Source organism: Camellia sinensis, chromosome 12 (genome assembly GCF_055761805.1).
Source record: "Camellia sinensis isolate YWXY chromosome 12, ASM5576180v1, whole genome shotgun sequence".
NCBI lineage: Eukaryota > Viridiplantae > Streptophyta > Magnoliopsida > Ericales > Theaceae > Camellia > Camellia sinensis.
Window position 1 is genome coordinate 94,370,949 of NC_138972.1, and position 18,922 is coordinate 94,389,870.

The window sequence follows — 18,922 nt, forward strand, 5'->3', positions numbered from 1 at the left end:
TGTATATATAATTACAATAACGTGTGAGCTTTCAAAAAGGAAAATGGAGGGAAATGTTTCTTTATTGGTGGTTGGTATGTTAGTTTTGGGGAAAGATCATCAAGGTTTCTGGGAATTTGCCTATACATATAACAAGGAAGGTTTCAGGGGCCATGAAATTTGCATACACACAACACAACAATTGCACTACTTTTAACAGAGTAACGATCCAGAAACTCCACTCTCCCCCTCTGCCGCGGGGCTTCCTACTTTTTAAGCCTCCTTCCTTGCAAAATCAAACGACTACTCCTCAAGGCCAAAAATAAGAAAAAAAATAATAATAAAAAAATTTGGTGGTATATTTGGACAACGATGTGGGTTGAGAATGAAAAATTAATGAAATCAAATTTTTTTATCATATCATATGAGTTGTCACAACTGCATTGAAAACAAATATAAGTGGTGGGAATTAATCAACCAATGTCGTAGTCACAAATCATATGGTAAACTAAATGTTATCATAGCGTTATTGTAAATTGTCTCGTAGTATTATGTGACATAGATTATGTAAATAAAAAATCGCAACACACATTAAGTGAGATAAGTATTTAATAGTCTCAAGTATCATGTAATATTGCGCATATTGTGTTTTAAACCAATCACCTAATGAAATCTTTTATCAATGAGACATGTTGAATCACATAGTAAATCAAACACAACCTCATCATTGGTATGGATGTGTCATACCAGACTTCGTTTAAACCAAAGTGTTGATCAATGCAAAGGTTCCAAGTAAAACAAACCCCAAACCCTGAGAGAGGTAGGCAACTCCATAGACAATCCCAATTCCTTATGCTTGGTTAAAGCGTCGCTTGAAAATAGGCGACTACAAATATACACACACTCAATTAAGGTTTGACTTCCTAACCTAGTCGTAGGGTTCATCCTGACCTCTAGATGGATAACAAGCCTTGCTTAGCCTAGGATAAGGGGTCATCCCAAGTGAAGCCAACTGATCGACAACCCAATGAGGTTGTATACAAGATTGGGAAGTCAAAACAACCTAACTCAAGGATCGATTCAAATTAAACTTCGTCCACATGCGACATCATCGATTCCCTTCTATTGTAGGCATCAAGGCTCGGTTTATCATTCTAATTTGCATTGTTAGTTTAAATACTTCTTTGAATATGTGTTTAGACCGCATGTTATTTCATTGATTCATATGCCATATTAGTAGCCGAGCCTAGAAATTGCATATTGTATGTGTTGCATTAGTCATATCGCAAAGCTAAAATCATGTATTTTTCTAACTCTTTTGTTTATTTTGGTTTGGAGTACTAGGTGAGCCCTTTACTCGCTTTAGCATAAATTGTATGCGTGTGATTGTTTGCCATGTCTAGCATGCTTGCCATGAAGCTAATTGCTTGAATGATAAACTGCTTGAATACCTGTGGATGAAGGCTTATTGCTTTAATTGGAATGATTTGAGTAATATTTATATGCGATCACTTTTTCAAGTGATACATATTCAAAATAATTTTCAAAACAAACATGAATCAAGCGTTCCAATTCTTGCAACTTAGTCTATACTTGTGTGTGTGTGCGCATTACATAATAATGCTAGCCTAGTAAACCGGAACAAGATCATATAACGTACATGAGGCTCATATCATGATTAGTAGAGGCTGATCTTTGATCGAGGAAGCGGAGTGCTTCATTCATTTATGGCCTTCCCCTCTCGTACCTAAGTTTTCGAGCCACAGACACGTGGCCTTTGGCACAAGTTATGGGTTTCCTAAATTTTTCAAAAATAAAATACTTAGGTGGCGACTCTGTATCTGGCAAAGCACTCCATTTTTGGCAATTTGATTCAAAATCAATTTTCAAAAGATTTGTCGGATTTGAACTCTTTAGTGATTATCTATTTCGCATTGCTCTTGTGGAATCAGATTCAGAACTGCAGGAGTCCGATACTGTAGGACTTATTTCGTCTTCTGAAATGGGGCGTGAAAAAGTCAAGCTACAACCACACATGTGATTACTGGCTCCCGAATCTAGATACCAAAAATTATTTTGGTTTTCAGTATCTCCATGGTGGACAAACAGGACTATAGGTCCGCCTTTGTTTTTTTCCTGCTCGGAAAAATTTACTTACTCTCTGGCTTCTGTTGTTGCTCTACTTCAGCATTCATTGCTGTAATGCCTAAACTTGTGGCAATGATAGCACTGAACATTGTTTTTGTCAAATCCTGGTCGGTTATTGTAACCACCTCCTCTTCCTCTTAGAGCAAAGTGTAGTTGACTTCTTCCTCCTCTAGCTAGACCTCTTCCGTCTCTTCCTCGAAAACCACAACTTCGGTTATTGTAATCACAGCCTTTTCCTCGGCCTCTTTGTGATGTCCCATTTGCTCGTTTCTGTCATCTTTAAAAGACAGCTTTGATTGAAGAGTTTGCTCTAGAGAACTTGAGAGAGCCTTCTTGTTGATCCTTTGTTCATAAATCTCAAGTCTGCCCATCAACTCATCGGTGGTCATGGCACTGAGATCCTTGGACTCTTCTATTGCTACAACCACGTACTAGAATTTAGGATTGAGTGATCATAGAATCTTCTCTATCATTTGAAGAGATTCCATCTTCTCTCCATATCTTTTGATCTGATTAACAATGAAGTACTCAGAAATTGACTCATTCTCATTCATGTGCAGCATCTCGAATTCGCCATGTAACACCTAGAGTTAAACTCTGATCGTTTTCTTAATTCCACGATGTGAATTACAAAGAATATTCCATGCCTCTTTAGAGGTTGCTGCTGCTGAAATCTTCTCAAAGCTTGACTCATCAATGCCTTGATAGAGTATATACAAGGCCTTTGTATCTCTATTCATTGAATTTTTTAACGCCGTCTTCTGAGTTTCATTTAAATTTCCTTCATCTTCAAGAGTAACTGGCTTGTCATATCCTCGATCCACTAACTCTCACAAATCTTGTGAGGCTAGTAGGACTTGAATTTGAATACTCTAATTTTCAAAGTTCTCCTTGCTGAGTTTTGAAAACTGGGGTTAAAAGAAATTGTTTGTGTTGGCCATTGGTTTACTTTAAGAAATCTGTAAATTTTCAGGATGCAATTTCCAAATTCTGACCGTATCGATATGTCCAGAATATTCCAAATAGTTGGAAAATACTATTGGATCACCAAAAACGGACTTCAAACTGCTTAGATCTAGCCAAAATAATTGAACGGTTCAGATCCGCAGAATCTGAAACTTCTGAGAGGCACTGGATAATTTCTTCGAATCAGCTGACGTCAGCGGCTTGGAGGCTCAGCTCGGTCTGCGGCTTAGAGGCGTCGCTCCTCCCTCCAGCGTAGCTCGGCTCGGCTCAACTCTAATGGCTTGGCAAAAATATAATTTGATTTGCTGCTGCCAAGTTTCGAACCTTGGCCTGTGTGATTCAGAGATAAGAGTTAACCACTTTTCCAAACAATTTCCTTTGGTCTTATGTCTCAAGTTATATTATTTAACTTTACGCTTCTTCACTTTGTCTTAGTCGTCTTCTTCCTCTAGTTCGCGCGTTTGGCGCGTGTAGCGTCTGGGCGCGTGAGAACGACATCAACTAGAGCGTGTGGTGCGTGTAGGATCCTCCCGTCTCAATTTTCGACGCTATTTTTTTGCGTGCGATCGTCTTGATGAGACCTACACACTGGTGTAATCAATAGTTGATTTCAACAACTTTAACTTCTAGACAAGTTTTGAACCAATGCTCTGTTCTTGAAAATTTTGCAGAATGTCTGCAAATTCAAGCTACCTTCAGCTTTGATACCACTGTTAGTGGGAGTGGGGTGCAAACCACTTATGGTGGTTCACAAAAAACAAATACGAGTGAGAGAATTTATAATTTAAAAACATATTTATTTCACTCAAATATTTAGAATACACTAAAGAGGAGAAACACACTCTTACTCTCTAACGCTCTTCTTTTTCCCACACATTTACCACTCTGATACATTAGTTATTTATGGACAAACATGACAGTATAAACTCAATTAATGCAAATACAACTAAAACTAGAAATTTCAAAGATAGCAGCTATTGTTGAACCTTGAATTCAGCTTCTATGCTCCTACTATCAGCTAGGCTGGTGGAAAAACTTTCATTATAGGTTGGCGGTGAAGCAAGATTACTTCACAAAATTTACTGTCCTTCCATCAAAACAATGTGAAAAGAACATTAAAAAAAAAATTCATGTGGTTACCATGTTTTTGAAGTACTTCTGTTCTTAAAAACACAAGAGAGAGAAAAAAAAAAAAAAAACTTAAATAACTAAAAGCTACTCTCTAAATATTTTTTCTGAATCTGTAACTGTGATATCCCTGTTCCGTAATATGTTAATTGGTCCTTAATATGAGTATGATTATGTGTTTAATACGATTTTGTGTGTCATTATGTGAAAATATGTGGTTTTGAATTTCTATCTGTTCACCGTAGGAATATCTGTTTGATTGTTTGCTTTGAAAATTAAATTGAAGGCCTTATCAACCACAGAACTCGAAATTGATTACGCCATTGTGATTAGCGTAATTTTTGGGGCCTATGGTGAAATTTAATTGAAAATTGATTCGGATCAGATTAAATTGATTTAATTAATAGCATAGTGTTCAAATTATTAAATATTATAATTTTGGTTAGTGGACTTTTACTTATAGGGCCTTGTACACTCTCCTTTATTTCTTTGCAACTCAAAATCTGAGTTATATAATTGTGAGAGAGAGAGGGCCGGCCATAGAGAGAGAAAGGGGGAGAAATTGTGCAATTTTGGCTCAAAGCTTGGAAACCTTGAAGATTTCCCAAGAATTTGTTATAGATTGTGAGAATCAAAGCTCCTAGGTGAGTATTTCATGGATTCTAGTTTGTAATTTTGTGTATTCAAGCTAGTTGGGTAATCAAGAGTAAGTTTGGCATGAAATTAAGTTGATTTTGTTGAATTCAAAGCCAATAGATGCATGCATGTAGGAAATTGCTATGAATTTCCATGTTTGAGCATAATGTGTATGATCCATGTTGAGTTTTTGGTTTAAATCTATGTATTTGATCATCTTTCCATGTCTTGTATGTTTGAATTTAGTGTGTTGGTGATGAGTTTGAGTCAATTTGGGACATGAATGTGTTGATTCGTGAAATTGAGCTTCATTGTGTTGTAATTTGATGTTTATACCATGTTAGAATATGTATATGTGAAGTTTGAGCCAAAATTATGCATTTGGAACCTTTGAATGTCGAATTGAAGCTCAAGAACATGTTCTGGATTTTCCAGAATTTTGATTCCCGCTCGAGCGGGGAAACCACCGCTCGAGCGTGAAAATCATGTTCCCAGTATTTTCTGCAGACATGGTGTCCGCTCGAGCGGATAAGTTCATGCTCGAGCGGGGAGCCATGTAGAGAGGCCTTCCGCTCGAGCGCCAGAATGCACGCTTGAGCGTAAATTTGATATAACCAGTACTTTTGCAGGCCTCAAGGGTCCGCTCGAGTAGGGAAGTCCACGCTCGAGCGGGGATCCTGTTTTCTGAAATTTTGTTTATGCATTCTGTGTTTCGTTTTCCGTCCTCATTTACTTGTAAGCACTCTTAGGCATGCATTGAGCATTGTAATTGAGTTAAAGAGATAAGAATGAAACCTAAAGAGGAAAATGTGAATTAAAGAACAGATTGAATTATTTGTAACCCATATGTGTTATGTGATATGTAGGGTCAAGCTCTAGGACAAATCCACAAGCCGATCACTGTGAGTAACATCTGAAATATGTTATTGTCCAATTGCTTACTTCTATGTAAGTTTTGTAAAGTTCATTAATTTGAATGGTGGACAAAGTTTGATGTGAAAGTTTGAAAGGCCTAAAGGCCAATCTGATATGAAAGTTTGAAAGGCCGAAAGGCCAGTCTGATATGAAAGTTTGAAAGGCCTAAATGCCAGTTTGATATGCAAATTTGAAAAGGCCAAGGGTCAGTTTGACATGAATGAATTAGGCCCAAGGCCGTCTGATGTTTAATGTTCCAATGAATTTTCTTTATTTGATATTATTCACTGGACTTTCGCTCACGCTCATTCATGTCTTTGTAGGTGAGCCAAGAGAGGTCCAGACCCAGCCCCAGTGAAATCTGTATGGAACAACCGGGTTTTGGAGAGTCAGCCCATGTGTCTCACACACAAGACTTGCCTTCGCCTTTTTGTCATTTTGTTCTATGTTGTCATGTTGGCGAAGTCTTTGTATATGTCTGTATATAGTTTTCATGGGTTGACTTACTTTTGGATGATCCTGTCTGTACAGAACTTTATGGTACTATATTTCTATTATGAGTTATTAATGTATGTATGTATAGTTTGTTTTGGCATGCCATGTAAGCACAGCTCTATGGACAAAGTTTTAAATTTTTACTTCCGTTTGGCCCCTTTACTCTAATGAGTTATGTTTGGTTTGGTTTGAAGCCGTAGGTAATCTCAGGATTACTGGCCGGTCATGGCCTAAACCCATAGGGGCGGATTCGGGTCATGACAGTAACATTACCAAGGTTGTTAAAATTGAGATCCTACGTTGGATCGTTGGAGGTGTTTATAGGATCGGATCGTAGAATCGGATCGAGGATCGTAAGATCCTACCGAAAAAGACAAATTACATAATAATTTAATATAAATAAATATTTCTTAAAAAGTATACACAAAATGAGCCTACATTCTATTAAAAAGAAGTGAAGATATTGTGAAAAATATAATACTCCATGTAAAATGTACATATAATATTATACAATAGAAAAGTCGATGGTAAAAGTTTTGTATTTCATCAAAAAAGAAGATGAAGAATAAGAACTCAAAAGAGTAGCTTAACCGAGTAATAAGGTTTGTCATTAGCATCCCTGTTGGAGCGGATTCGAGACACAAAAATAATCTCTCCAAAAATTAGAATAAGGTTGCAATCATCTTACCCTCCTTAGACTCCGCTAAAGCTAATTTTGTTTTTCCGACTAATTAATTTTTTTAAATTACCCCAATATTTGAATGTTTGTTTCTTAGTTTGTTTTTCTTAGTCTATTTGATTCAATATTACTTAATTTTTGTTATTTATTTTTACCACAAATTAGTATTTAGACAACAAACATAAAATTTACAATAAAATATGTCATGCAATACTTGTAAATTGGATCGGATTAGATCGGATTCGGATTGGGATTCCACGATCTTATAAGATCCCATTACTAGGATTGAAAAATCCTACCTATAAGAAATTTTTTACACGATCCGAATCGATTGTATTCAAATGGATCGTAAGATCGTAAGCTTCGGATCGAAATTCTGATAACCATGAACATTACTCTTCAAAAAAATATCCTAAACCTCGCAATTTCCCAAGCCACACAATAATGGTGCAGTTGCGTTATGTGATGAAAACCCTAACCTCAAGTTCTTGCATTCAATCCTAATACTCGCCAGGAACAACCTCTACCTAGAGCTCTTGAATCGGAATTTAGTTCATACCTTGAACCTAAAACTCAATATTCCACTCACCCAATTCCCCACAACATCTCTGACGATCCATTGATCAATGCTCGCCGAAACATTGGTGCACACAAAACCGTCATGTTCTTAGCCTCTTGACTAAATGAGGCCACTTTAGGCCTCGTTTGGCATAACCTATATAATCCATCTTTTTATCTTTTTATCTTTTTTCCATCACATCACCTTTTTACTTTTCTGCACATCTTTTCGTAAAAAGATAAAAAGTACAATTTTTTAGGACATCCCAAACCAAGCCTTAGTATTGAGTCTTTCTCTTGCCAAACCAAAGCCTTGATGGTCATAGAAAAAAGTGATTGTTTTAGGGTTAGGGTTTTTTACGCTGAAACTGACGTCCCAATTTGCAAAGATTTGATTATCGCTGGTGACATTGAAGATGGCTATGGAGACTGATTGGTGTTGGAATTCAAGATCTAGAACTTGAAAAAATCGTATCCATATGCACACAAAGAGACTGATGGTTGGCATAAAAATACCAAGGCAATAGGCTATGCCGCCGCAATAGGAATCTGGCGGTGGATTAGGATTTGGGTTGGTAGTTATCAAAAAATTCGTGTTATTATGCATGAAAAATAACTAAAAAAAGTATTATTATTATTTATTAAATCGTGTTATGCATGAAAAATAATAATAATAAAATTTTAATATGAAAGTTGTATTTGATAGGACATCCAATTAATCTCAAACACTATAGTACAATTTTAATCCACATATATCAGGTAGTTATGAATGACAAATCCTTTTGATAGATCATCTAACTAATTTCAAACACTGGTACAATTTTAATCTTACATGCATTAACTAATTGTGAATGACAAATCTCTATCCCTAAACATAGCGTAATTGGACTGGATTACTCATAATCATCATAATTATAATAATATTACCATTTCAATTATTAGTATATGGAGACGTATTTTTTAATAAACTAAACGAAAGTAAAGTGAAAAGTCAAAAAGTTTTTAGAAAAAAAAAATTTAAAAGCCAATATATTTTTTTTTTTATATGACAGATTTCATCTTTTGATATGTATGATTAAGATTGCTTTTCAGAATTAATTCTGATTATTTATATGTGAGTAGACCTGTTATCAAATTAAAACACAGCCACTAAAACATTGGCCCAATCTTACTGCTATAACAATTACGAAAGAAAGCTATCGTAACAAATCACATAACACCATGCTATTCACTATAAATAATAATAAAAATAGTAATTCTTTAAAAAAAATAATAATAATTTTTTTTGATAATAATAAGTGTAAACTATTAATAGGTCCTAATAGTTGGACTTAATTCTCATTAATCCTATTGAAAGTTAGTTCTAAAAAAATGGTTGTTAAAAATAATTTTTTGTGATGCTTTTTTGCATGTCACTAAAAATTGACATTTAGTGACTTTTTTTGTCACGATTGTTATTAATTGTTGCTAAATTTACAATTAGTGACATTTTTATGTGACAATTTTTAAATTATTGCTGAAAGTTAAAAATTAGCGATATTTTTTGTGTGATGATTTTTTAAAATTGTCGCTAAAACTTATAATTAGTAACTTTTTTGTGATAATTTTCAAACTGTCACTGGAAATTAATAATTACTGACGTTTTTTAATTATGTTCGATAAAGAATGCCATTAATTATCATAGAACCTATTGGACAATAAATCCACTTATTAGGACTTGCACGCAAGTCTCTTAAAACTAAAGTAACAACTTCCCAAATACCCACTATATATATATATATATATATATATATAATATATATATATTTTTAAACCTTAAACTCTAAACCCAATTAGAATTGCATTTTGATTGCCATAATCTCTATAGAGTAAATTGATACAATCTTTTTTTTTGCTTTTTTGGATAAATATGTAAATTGGTACAATCTTATTGCTATAAAGGAACAAATCACATAACATCATGCTACTATTCACTCACTATGCCAATTTATCTAACAGATAATTGAATAAAAGAATAAAAATACTCATTCTCCAAAACCAATTAACAGAGCATAATAACAAGTCAAAGAAGGTAAACTGAGCAGTAGTAATTCCTTGCCCTAGTACCCCTGAGCTTCCCTGTCATGGAACTCGTGTCATTCGAGCTAAACGCGACTCTCAAATTTTCACAGGAAACACTAATTGAGCTGTGCCTATTTAGCCAATCACTAACCTTAAATTGAGCCAAACCCACCATTCCCACATTCAAACTCACCTCCCTCCTCTCCCTCCAATCACTCCCTATTTCAATGGTCGTCCTTGTCGTTATCCAGGAATTATCTCCCGGGTTTGATCCCAACTCAATTTTCACTCCACTCTCATTCATCTTCCTCACCTCCAAAGCCCGGCCCAGCCACCCCCTCGAGAGCGGGCTCCTATCGTAGGACACCGAGACCAAGAATCGCTTGAACTCAAGGCTTATCTTCGTGTCCGGGTTCATTATGGTGAATTCGACTTTGTATCGGGCATTTGTGTGCAAGTCAGACAGGTTGAAGTTGGAAACAGAGAGGGAGTCGACACGAACCACAGGGAGCTGGGGTTGAAGAATGAGCCATGAGATGAAGCTGACTGCAGTGATCCCGACGAATAGAAAGATGAGGGCCAAGATCAGACGGCGTACAATCAATCGGATTCTGTCGTGCATCGGTTGTGATGAAGATTGAGTGCCTGTATAACTACAAGAACAAGGGTTCGAGGTTGTTTGGGTGTTGGGATAAGTTGGATAGGTGGGTTGTGAAGTTGCCATTAGAGTACTCGTTTTGCTTCGTGTTTTTGATTGATTTCTACCTGAAGATATATGCAGCTATTGTGTTTCTAGAGATAAAGAGAGAGTCATGGGATGTGGGTATAGGAAGGAATGGTGTGTATATATAATTACAATAACGTGTGAGCTTTAAAAATGAAAATGGAGGGAAATGTTTTTATTGGTGGTTGGTTTGTAAGTTTTGGGGAAAGATCATCAAGGTTTCTAGGAATTTGCCTCTACATATAACAACGAAGGTTTCAGGGGCCATGAAATGTACATACACACAACACAACACAACACAACACAACAATTGCACTTGACTTTTAACAGAGTAACGATGCAGAAACTTCACTCTCCTCCTCTGCCGCGTGGCTTCCTACTTTTTAAGCCTCCTTCCTTGCAAAATCGGAAGACTACTCCTAAAGGCAAAAAAGAAGAAAAATAATATTATTAAATCAATTTTGGTGGTAAATTTGGACAACGATGTGGGTTGAGAATGAAAAAATTATTAAATCATTTTTTTTATCATATCATATAAGTTGTCACAATTGCATTGAAAACAAATATTATAAGTGTTGGGAATTAATCGACCAATGTAATAGTCACAAATCATATGATAAACTAAATGTTATTATAACGTTATTGTAAATTATTCCATAATATTATGTAGCATAGATTATATAAATGAAAAGTCGTCACAAATCATATGATAAACTAAATGTTATTATAACGTTATTGTAAATTATTTCATAATATTATGTAGCATAGATTATATAAATGAAAAGTCGCAACACACATTAGATGGAATATTTATTCAATAGTCTCAAGTATCATGAGGCATTACGTACGTTATATTTCAAACTAATCACGTAGTGAAATTTCTTATAAACAAGACATGCTAATTCACATAATAAATCAAACACAACCTCATCATTGGTATGGCTCTGGCATACCGGACTTCATTTAAACTGAAGTGTTGATCAATGCAATGTAAACATAAATTTTAGAACATAAACCTTACACTTTGGATCATTTACCATGTGTATTATCAAGAAATCAAGACAAAATGACATACCTGAATCCATTGATGAACGGTTAAACGGAAGCGTGATTATCAATGAACTCTTTGTTATTGATTATGTTATTGCCTTCTAATCCTTTCCCCTTTGATGCCTTATGTTTCTCCTTGAGAGGATTTAGGAAAAAAATGACAGTGTTCTTATTTTCACCTGGGAAGGAATAGGGACCATAACCTTTTAAAGGTTGTAATTGATTTTCAAAACTGAAAGGTTGTGGAAGTTCAAAAGGAATGAAAACCAACTTTAACCATTATTGGTTTTAATTTCTATTTATTGGTTTTCAAAACTGAAAGGTTGTGGAAGTTCAAAAGGAATGAAAACCAACTTTAACCAATATGTTTTAATTTCTATTTCTGCCCCTCATAGAAATAGAAATTATACAACTAATATCTACACATTAGGTCCATAACACATATACCCTTAAGCCTATTAACTAAATTGAATCACTTAAATTGTAGGCTTCTTATAAATGATAACACCACATTTAATTATGTGGTCCCATTGAGACATTATCTAACAATCTCCCACTGGACCACATATGTATCCTGAAAAATGTGCTTAACTTTAGTGAGCTTAGAAATTTGTTATCATAACTTGAGGGTATCCAAACAATCTTGTCCATTAACTATATTAATATAGGATCAAAGCGGTCTTCGTTACATCAATCGTAACTCGACCCACCAATGGTCACGTATACTAATACAGCTAAATGACATAGATCAATCATGGATGCGTAGCATGGAAATTACATGTGATGTGATCCATACATGCCTATTTCTAACTGGTCCTACTTAACTTTATTGAGATTAATACTTCACAGTACGTAACAGAGCGTAATAAACTGAATATTTCATTTCTGCAGAAATTAATCTAATTACATAGATAAAACTCAAGGCTGACATAAAGCAGTAATATAAATACAAACTCTCACTAAACCAGAATGTTCTCAAATAGAACAACACCCATCTGAGCAGTGTGCTCATGAAAGACCTTGGGTGGTAGTCCCTTCGTAAGTGGATCCGCTATCATGGAGTTTGTCCCAATGTGCTCTATGGAAATCTGTCCACTCTACACTCTTTCTTTTACAACTAGGAACTTGATATCAATATGCTTTGATTTTGTCGAGCTCCTGTTGTTATTGGAATATAAAACCGCAGACTTATTGTCACAATATAACTTAAGTGGTCTTGCAGTGCCTTCCAAAATATGCAACCCAGTGACAAAATTCCGCAGCCATATCCCTTGGTTTGATGCCTCATAACATGCTACAAATTCTGGATTTCCTACTGTCTTGGCATCCAGCAAAATCGGAGTCGGAATATCCAATGACCTCTAACTTATCCGATCTCACACTTATGCTCACATTAAGTTACCAAACAGATAATCTCTAAATAAATTAATTTAATGACAACATCTCAAGATACCTAGCACAACATTTATACAAAGCCTTTGGGTAGTGATATTAACTGTAAGTGGTATTCTTGTTGTAATGATCAAATATTGACAATAAGTTATGTCAAATAACAAATCTATCTTTTGATGGATTTATTATTCACATTAGTTTTCTTGACAATTGACACATGTTCATCACCACAAAATGTGTGTGTAATTCTGCCAAGTCTTAATCATGTCTTTGGACCGACAAATACCCGCATGAGATACACAGACATGAACTTCAAAACATTCCATATAAAACAATCTAGACAAGAGAGATCACTTTTGTGACATCTTGTTTGAATTAACATATATTGAGAATGTTAGAAAATTAAATTTCTGTAGACGTTGTATGAAATTACATTAAATTTAAATATTTCTAAATTTGTGACCCCGTATATGTTATATAATCTGCAGCAATTCCAATTATATATATACATATATAAATAGAATTGACGGGTCCAAAAACAAATAGTTTTTTTTTTTTTTTTTTTATGATGTTCAAAATTAAACCGATCAAATCGCAAGATATATCTATATATATATAAATACATGATGTTCATCCATTTGAGAAAAAAAAAAAAAAAAAAAAAAAAAAAAAAAAAAAAAAAAACTGCCCACCGAATCATTTTACAATTCCAGAAAACAGATTGCCATTTTCACAGAATAAAACAGGAAAAAACAGAATTTACATCCATAAGAAAATTCAGAATCTGATTCCAAGAAACTAAATAGAATGAATAAAGCATATCAATTCTGATAAGACACATGATATGCATGCTCTGATACCAATTGTAAACATAAATTTCAGAACATAAACCTTACACTTTGGATCATTTACCATGTGTATTATCAAGAAATCAAGACAAAATGACATACCTGAATCCATTGATGAACGGTTAAACGGAAGCGTGATTATCAATGAACTCTTTGTTATTGATTATGTTATTGCCTTCTAATCCTTTCCCCTTTGGTGCCTTATATTTCTCCTTGAGAGGATTTAGGAAAAAAAATGGCAGTGTTCTTATTTTCACCTGGGAATGAATAGGGACCATAACCTTTTAAAGGTTGTAATTGGTTTTCAAAACTGAAAGGTTGTGGAAGTTCAAAAGGAATGAAAACCAACTTTAACCATTATTGGTTTTAATTTCTATTTATTGGTTTTCAAAACTGAAAGGTTGTGGAAGTTCAAAAGGAAAGAAAACCAACTTTAACCAATATGTTTTAATTTCTATTTCTGCTCCTCATAGAAATAGAAATTATACAACTAGTATCTACACATTAGGTCCATAACACATATACCCTTAAGCCTATTAACTAAATTGAATCACTTAAATTGTAGGGTTCTTATAAATAATAACACGACATTTAATTATGTGGTCCTGTTGAGACATTATCTAACATGCAAAGGCTCCAAGTAAAACGGACTCCAGACCTGAGAGAGGCAACTCGACAGACAATCCCAATTCCTTATGCTTGGTTAAAACGTTGCTCGAAAATGGGCAACTACTAATATCCACACACTCGATAAAGGTTTGATTGCCGGTCCTAGTCGCTGGGTTCATCCTGACCTCCAGATGGGTAACAAGCCTTGCTTAGCCTAGGACAATCATCCCAAGTGAACCCAACTGATCGACAACCCAATAAGGCTGTATACAAGATTGGAATGTCAAAACAACTCAAGGATCAATTCAAATTAAACTTCGTCCACAGGCGACAAGATCAATTCCCTTCACTTGAATTTATAGTTTCTCTATTATCTTCTATCTTTCACTAAACCCCTCACTAACTTGGTCGTTAGAGAACCCATGAAAAGGACACTCCACCTTGCATCCAAAGGATTCGTTTCTCAAGAGCCAGCGAGGAAGAAGATCCAATCCACCGTCAACTTGCTTTGCTCATCACGAGCAAGTCCAATTCATAGACCATTCATTTACTCATACGATCAAGTTTCATTCAATTTTTATTTATTTATTTATTTATTTTAATATGAAGTTTTACTACGGTAAAATAAATTTAAATTGTCAAACTCACGCATATATAATTCGTAATAAGTGACATACTTGAGCCTGCACTACCAATCAGACAAAACAAATAAATGTTTTAAATTATTTATTTTTCATTTTTATTTGAGGATTTAAGGTTTGAATTCCGTTGTCCACTTCATAATAAATAGGTCCCAAGTCCAAAAAAGCGAATGGCATTGACTATCCCATTTTCAGCGTTTTTGAACCTTCAAATTAACAATAAAATACAGATGAAATTTTTTTTTTTTTTTTATAGCAAACCTTATATAATACGCATGATCAAAATCATTTTTATATTTAATTTAATAATTAGTTTTGTGTTTGTAAATTTATTGTCAAATTAAAACACGCTATTAAAAATTAGTCTAACATTATTTTTTTAATCAGCAAAAGAGAACCTTCATTGATGCAAAAACCATACAAAAGCTGAGATTACATCAAAAAAAAGAGGGAAAGAGCAGCAAGCTAGCTCATCCCAAGAGTTTGGTAAGGAACCAAACCCAAGAAGAAAAGAAACAAAGAAGAGAACAACAAAGAAATCCAACAGTCCAATAACAGACCAACCTCGTACCAGCAACAGAACTGAACCTGGCTCAAAAATTGGTCTAACATTATTGCTATAACAATTACAAAAGAAAGCTATAGGAACAAATTACACAACACCATGCTATTCACTACATATGCCTACCAATTTATCTAACAAAAAATAATTAATTGAATAAAACAATAAAAATAATAATTCTAAAATGAAAAAGGGCATCAAAGAAGAGAAACAGAACAGTAGTCATTCCCTCCAGTGCTCTTGAGCTTCCCTGTCATTCGGCTCATGTCATCTGAGCCAAACACTACTACCAAATTCTCACAAAAAACACCAACTGTCCTGTGGCTGCTTAGCCAATCACTAGCCTTAAATTCAGCCAAACCCACCATTTCCACATTTAAACTCATCTTCCTCTGCTTCCAATCTCTACCCATGTTGGCCATGTCAATGGCTGTCCTTTTTCCCCTTATCTGACAATTCTCGTTCGGTTTCGAACCCAACTCAATTTTCACTGCAGTCTCATTCATCTTCCTCACATCGAAAGGCCGAAGAACTGACCCCGTTGAGAGCGGGTTCCTCTTGTAGAACACAGAGACGCTGAAGGTTTCGAACTCCAGGTTTATCTTCTTGTTCGGGTTCGTTACGGTCAATTGGACCTCGTATCGGGCATTTTTCTGCAAGTCGGAGATGTTGAAGTTGGATACAGAGAGTGAGTCGACGTGGAAGACGGGTTCTTGAGGGTGAAGAATGAGCCATGTGATCCAGCCAACAGCGGTGATTGCAACGAATAGTAAGATCAGAGCCAAGATCAGACGGCGTACAAATGGCAGGTTTCGGTTGTACTTAGGCTGTGGGGGTTGATGGTGAGTATAACTATAAGCATGTGCGTTTGAGGTTGTTTGGCTGTTAGGATAGGAAGTTGGATAAGTAGGTTGTGAGGCTGCCATTAGAGTACTTGTTTTTGATTGCTTTCCACTTGAAACTATTGTCTTCTACCCCTTTTCTAGAGAGAGAGAGAGAAAATTATGGTATGTGGGTATCGAAATGAATGGCACGAGTTGAGGAGTTGAAGTTGTTATACAATAGATAGATAAATAGAAAGATGGAAACTAGATGCTGGTAAGAGAGGAGAAAAAAGTTTATCAATATATAGATGTTGGCAGGAGAAGAGAAAAAAAATTATTAATATATGGGGTGTAAGTATAGTTGTGATTAGATGTAAATGGAAGGTTATAGGGGTGGAGGTATAAGTGTTACTTGTACTCTTATGAGTTAATTTTTTTTTTTTTTTCCCTTTTTCGCATGTAATTTTCCCTAGAAAGAACGTGTAAAGTTTGTTGTTTTGTCTTTTTTAGAAAAACAAATTAGATCTTGTTTGGAAATAAATTATTTTAATATTTTTTAAATTAAAATATAATATAAAAAAATTAATATATTTAAAATAATTTTTTAATTTTTTTAAAAAATGTATAAAAAGTATAAAAAAATAAAACTTTTAACTTTTTATATAAAGTTATTAAATTTTTTACTTTTTATAATAATTTTTTAATTTTTAAATTAAAATATAATATTGTCAAACGAGATGTCAATATTCTTAGGAATCTGCCTAGACATGACATTGGCTAGGAATTTGCCTAGACACGACAGTGCAAAGCATGTAATTGGTAGTAATGTACTTTCTACGTGAATGACATGTAATAATAATATACACCAAGTACAGTAATTCGAAAGAAATAATCGAACGCGTATAATGAAAGCAGAGGAATTTTCCAGGAAAGTGGGTGTCATTAAGAAAGAGATGGAAAGTGGAGTCTGCCGCGTGGCTCTCGTATGTTTCAAGCAGCCGCCTTAAACACGAGTACTCTCTTCTCCTTGTTGACACTCCTGACTCTCGACGCCCTTTTGGGGCTGAGAATGGGACACAAAACAGACTCTATCTAAAATTTCAATAATCTTCGGTAATTAGAATTTTTATGATTTGAGTAGTTTGAACATTATAAAATAATATCACTTTAAAAATAAAATAATATTATTTTGATACATTTAAATCTTTTAAATCAAACAAATTCGAACCATTAAACATTTTTTATAAAATTTTTCTATCATAAAATATTTATCATTAGTATATCAATATATTTGGTTGATATATTTTTTGAGTAAATTATATTAACAACTCTTGAGATTTTTGTTTAATATAAATTTCTCTCCTACATTTGAAAAATTATACTTACTTTTCTGTCAAATTCAAATAACATATTTGCCTCTTAACCTTTATACATATAAAATAATACAAATATTTTATTCATGTCATTTTAAGAAAAATAACAATTATCTTATTTGATTTAACTCACACAAAAAAATGAGTTTTTTATTTTTCGTGTTTTTTTTACTGGTATTTTTTTTAATATTTTAAGTAATTTTTTAATTTATTTTTTAGATATACCTAATTTAGATATACTTAAGAAATATAATATTTTGTAATTTTTTTAAATTCACCAAATATAAAAATATAAAAATTCAATACATTATCTTATTTTATTGTATTCAATAATTTTTTTTAAAAAAAAATTGTACAAATTTTATACTTTTTAAATATATCTAGATTGAATTGATATAATCTAAATATAATTGTGGAAATAAAAATAAAAAATTATATTCATATAAAAAAATGAGAAAATTATCAGAAAGTCCTATATACCAAACTGTTATTCTCTATAGTCCCACATTGAATCCTTTGGATTGGCAAGTCCTATTTTGCACATTTGATAGATAGCCAAGTCCCGTTTCAAATTATATAAGGTATGGGTAGACGGATTTGCCCTTGTTTGTTATTGGCATATACGTGCATTGTGGGATTAAGTGAATATTTTGTGGAATACGTTGTTGTGTCACGTTTGGTAAGTTGGATCCTATGTTTTGGGGTGTGACAAATTCGTGAGTCAGGCTGTAGGATTATTGTGGGTTAGCAAAGTAGGGTTTCATTGTTCTCTTGGTAGTGATGAGAGCTGCTGTAGTCGTCAACATTGCTTATCGTTGTAGGTACGTCATACGTATATATGTTTTGGATAGTTAAGATGCCATTACCCTTTAGACGACGTGTGTCCGTGATCACGCTTGTACATCCTTCACACTGCCACGGGGGTTCCAGTTATGTTGTCATCGTGGGTTCCGCGGGAGGTTGATGTGAATGTTGTTTTGGTACAATGTGATAATCATAATACAATTTTGAACCTTGTTAATGGGTTGATTATGTTTGTGTGTTTGTTATTGTGTGGCCATAAACATGTGTCATTTGTGAGGTGATGTATCTAGTTGTGTTTTTTTTCCCTACCACTGTGTGTGCAGGGTGGGGGGATTTAGTTTTATTCAATTTATTAGCGTATCGATTTTGTTTGGTATATTTTTTTTTTTACATGTATAACATGTGTTTTACCCATGTCAGTGTCTATGCTCGTAGGTATGGAAGGGAGTTTGATATTGTTGTGTTCTTATCGGAACACTAACGTAGCATACAATTAGCAGGATCATGGCACGTTTGCTGAATTAGTCAAT

At 34.2% G+C, this 18,922-nt stretch overlaps 2 protein-coding genes across 2 annotated transcripts; both read right to left on the minus strand.

The window, feature by feature from the left end:
- Window positions 1-9,368: 9,368 nt before the first annotated feature.
- On the minus strand, window positions 9,369-10,441 carry LOC114294758 (uncharacterized). The gene has a single exon (XM_082899278.1). It carries the CDS (start codon window positions 10,287-10,289, stop codon window positions 9,567-9,569), a length of 723 nt encoding a protein of 240 aa, XP_082755404.1. The 5' UTR covers window positions 10,290-10,441; the 3' UTR covers window positions 9,369-9,566.
- Window positions 10,442-15,418: 4,977 nt separating this feature from the next.
- Window positions 15,419-16,712, minus strand: LOC114294750 (NDR1/HIN1-like protein 26). The gene has a single exon (XM_082899272.1). The coding sequence runs from the start codon at window positions 16,315-16,317 to the stop codon at window positions 15,589-15,591; it is 729 nt and encodes a 242-aa protein (XP_082755398.1). The 5' UTR covers window positions 16,318-16,712; the 3' UTR covers window positions 15,419-15,588.
- Between the last annotated feature and the right edge of the window lie 2,210 nt (window positions 16,713-18,922).

Coding starts and splice junctions, on each gene's coding strand:
- LOC114294750 (XM_082899272.1), bottom strand. CDS start 16,317: ATGGCAGCCTCACAACCTACTTATCCAACTTCCTATCCTAACAGCCAA.
- LOC114294758 (XM_082899278.1), bottom strand. CDS start 10,289: ATGGCAACTTCACAACCCACCTATCCAACTTATCCCAACACCCAAACA.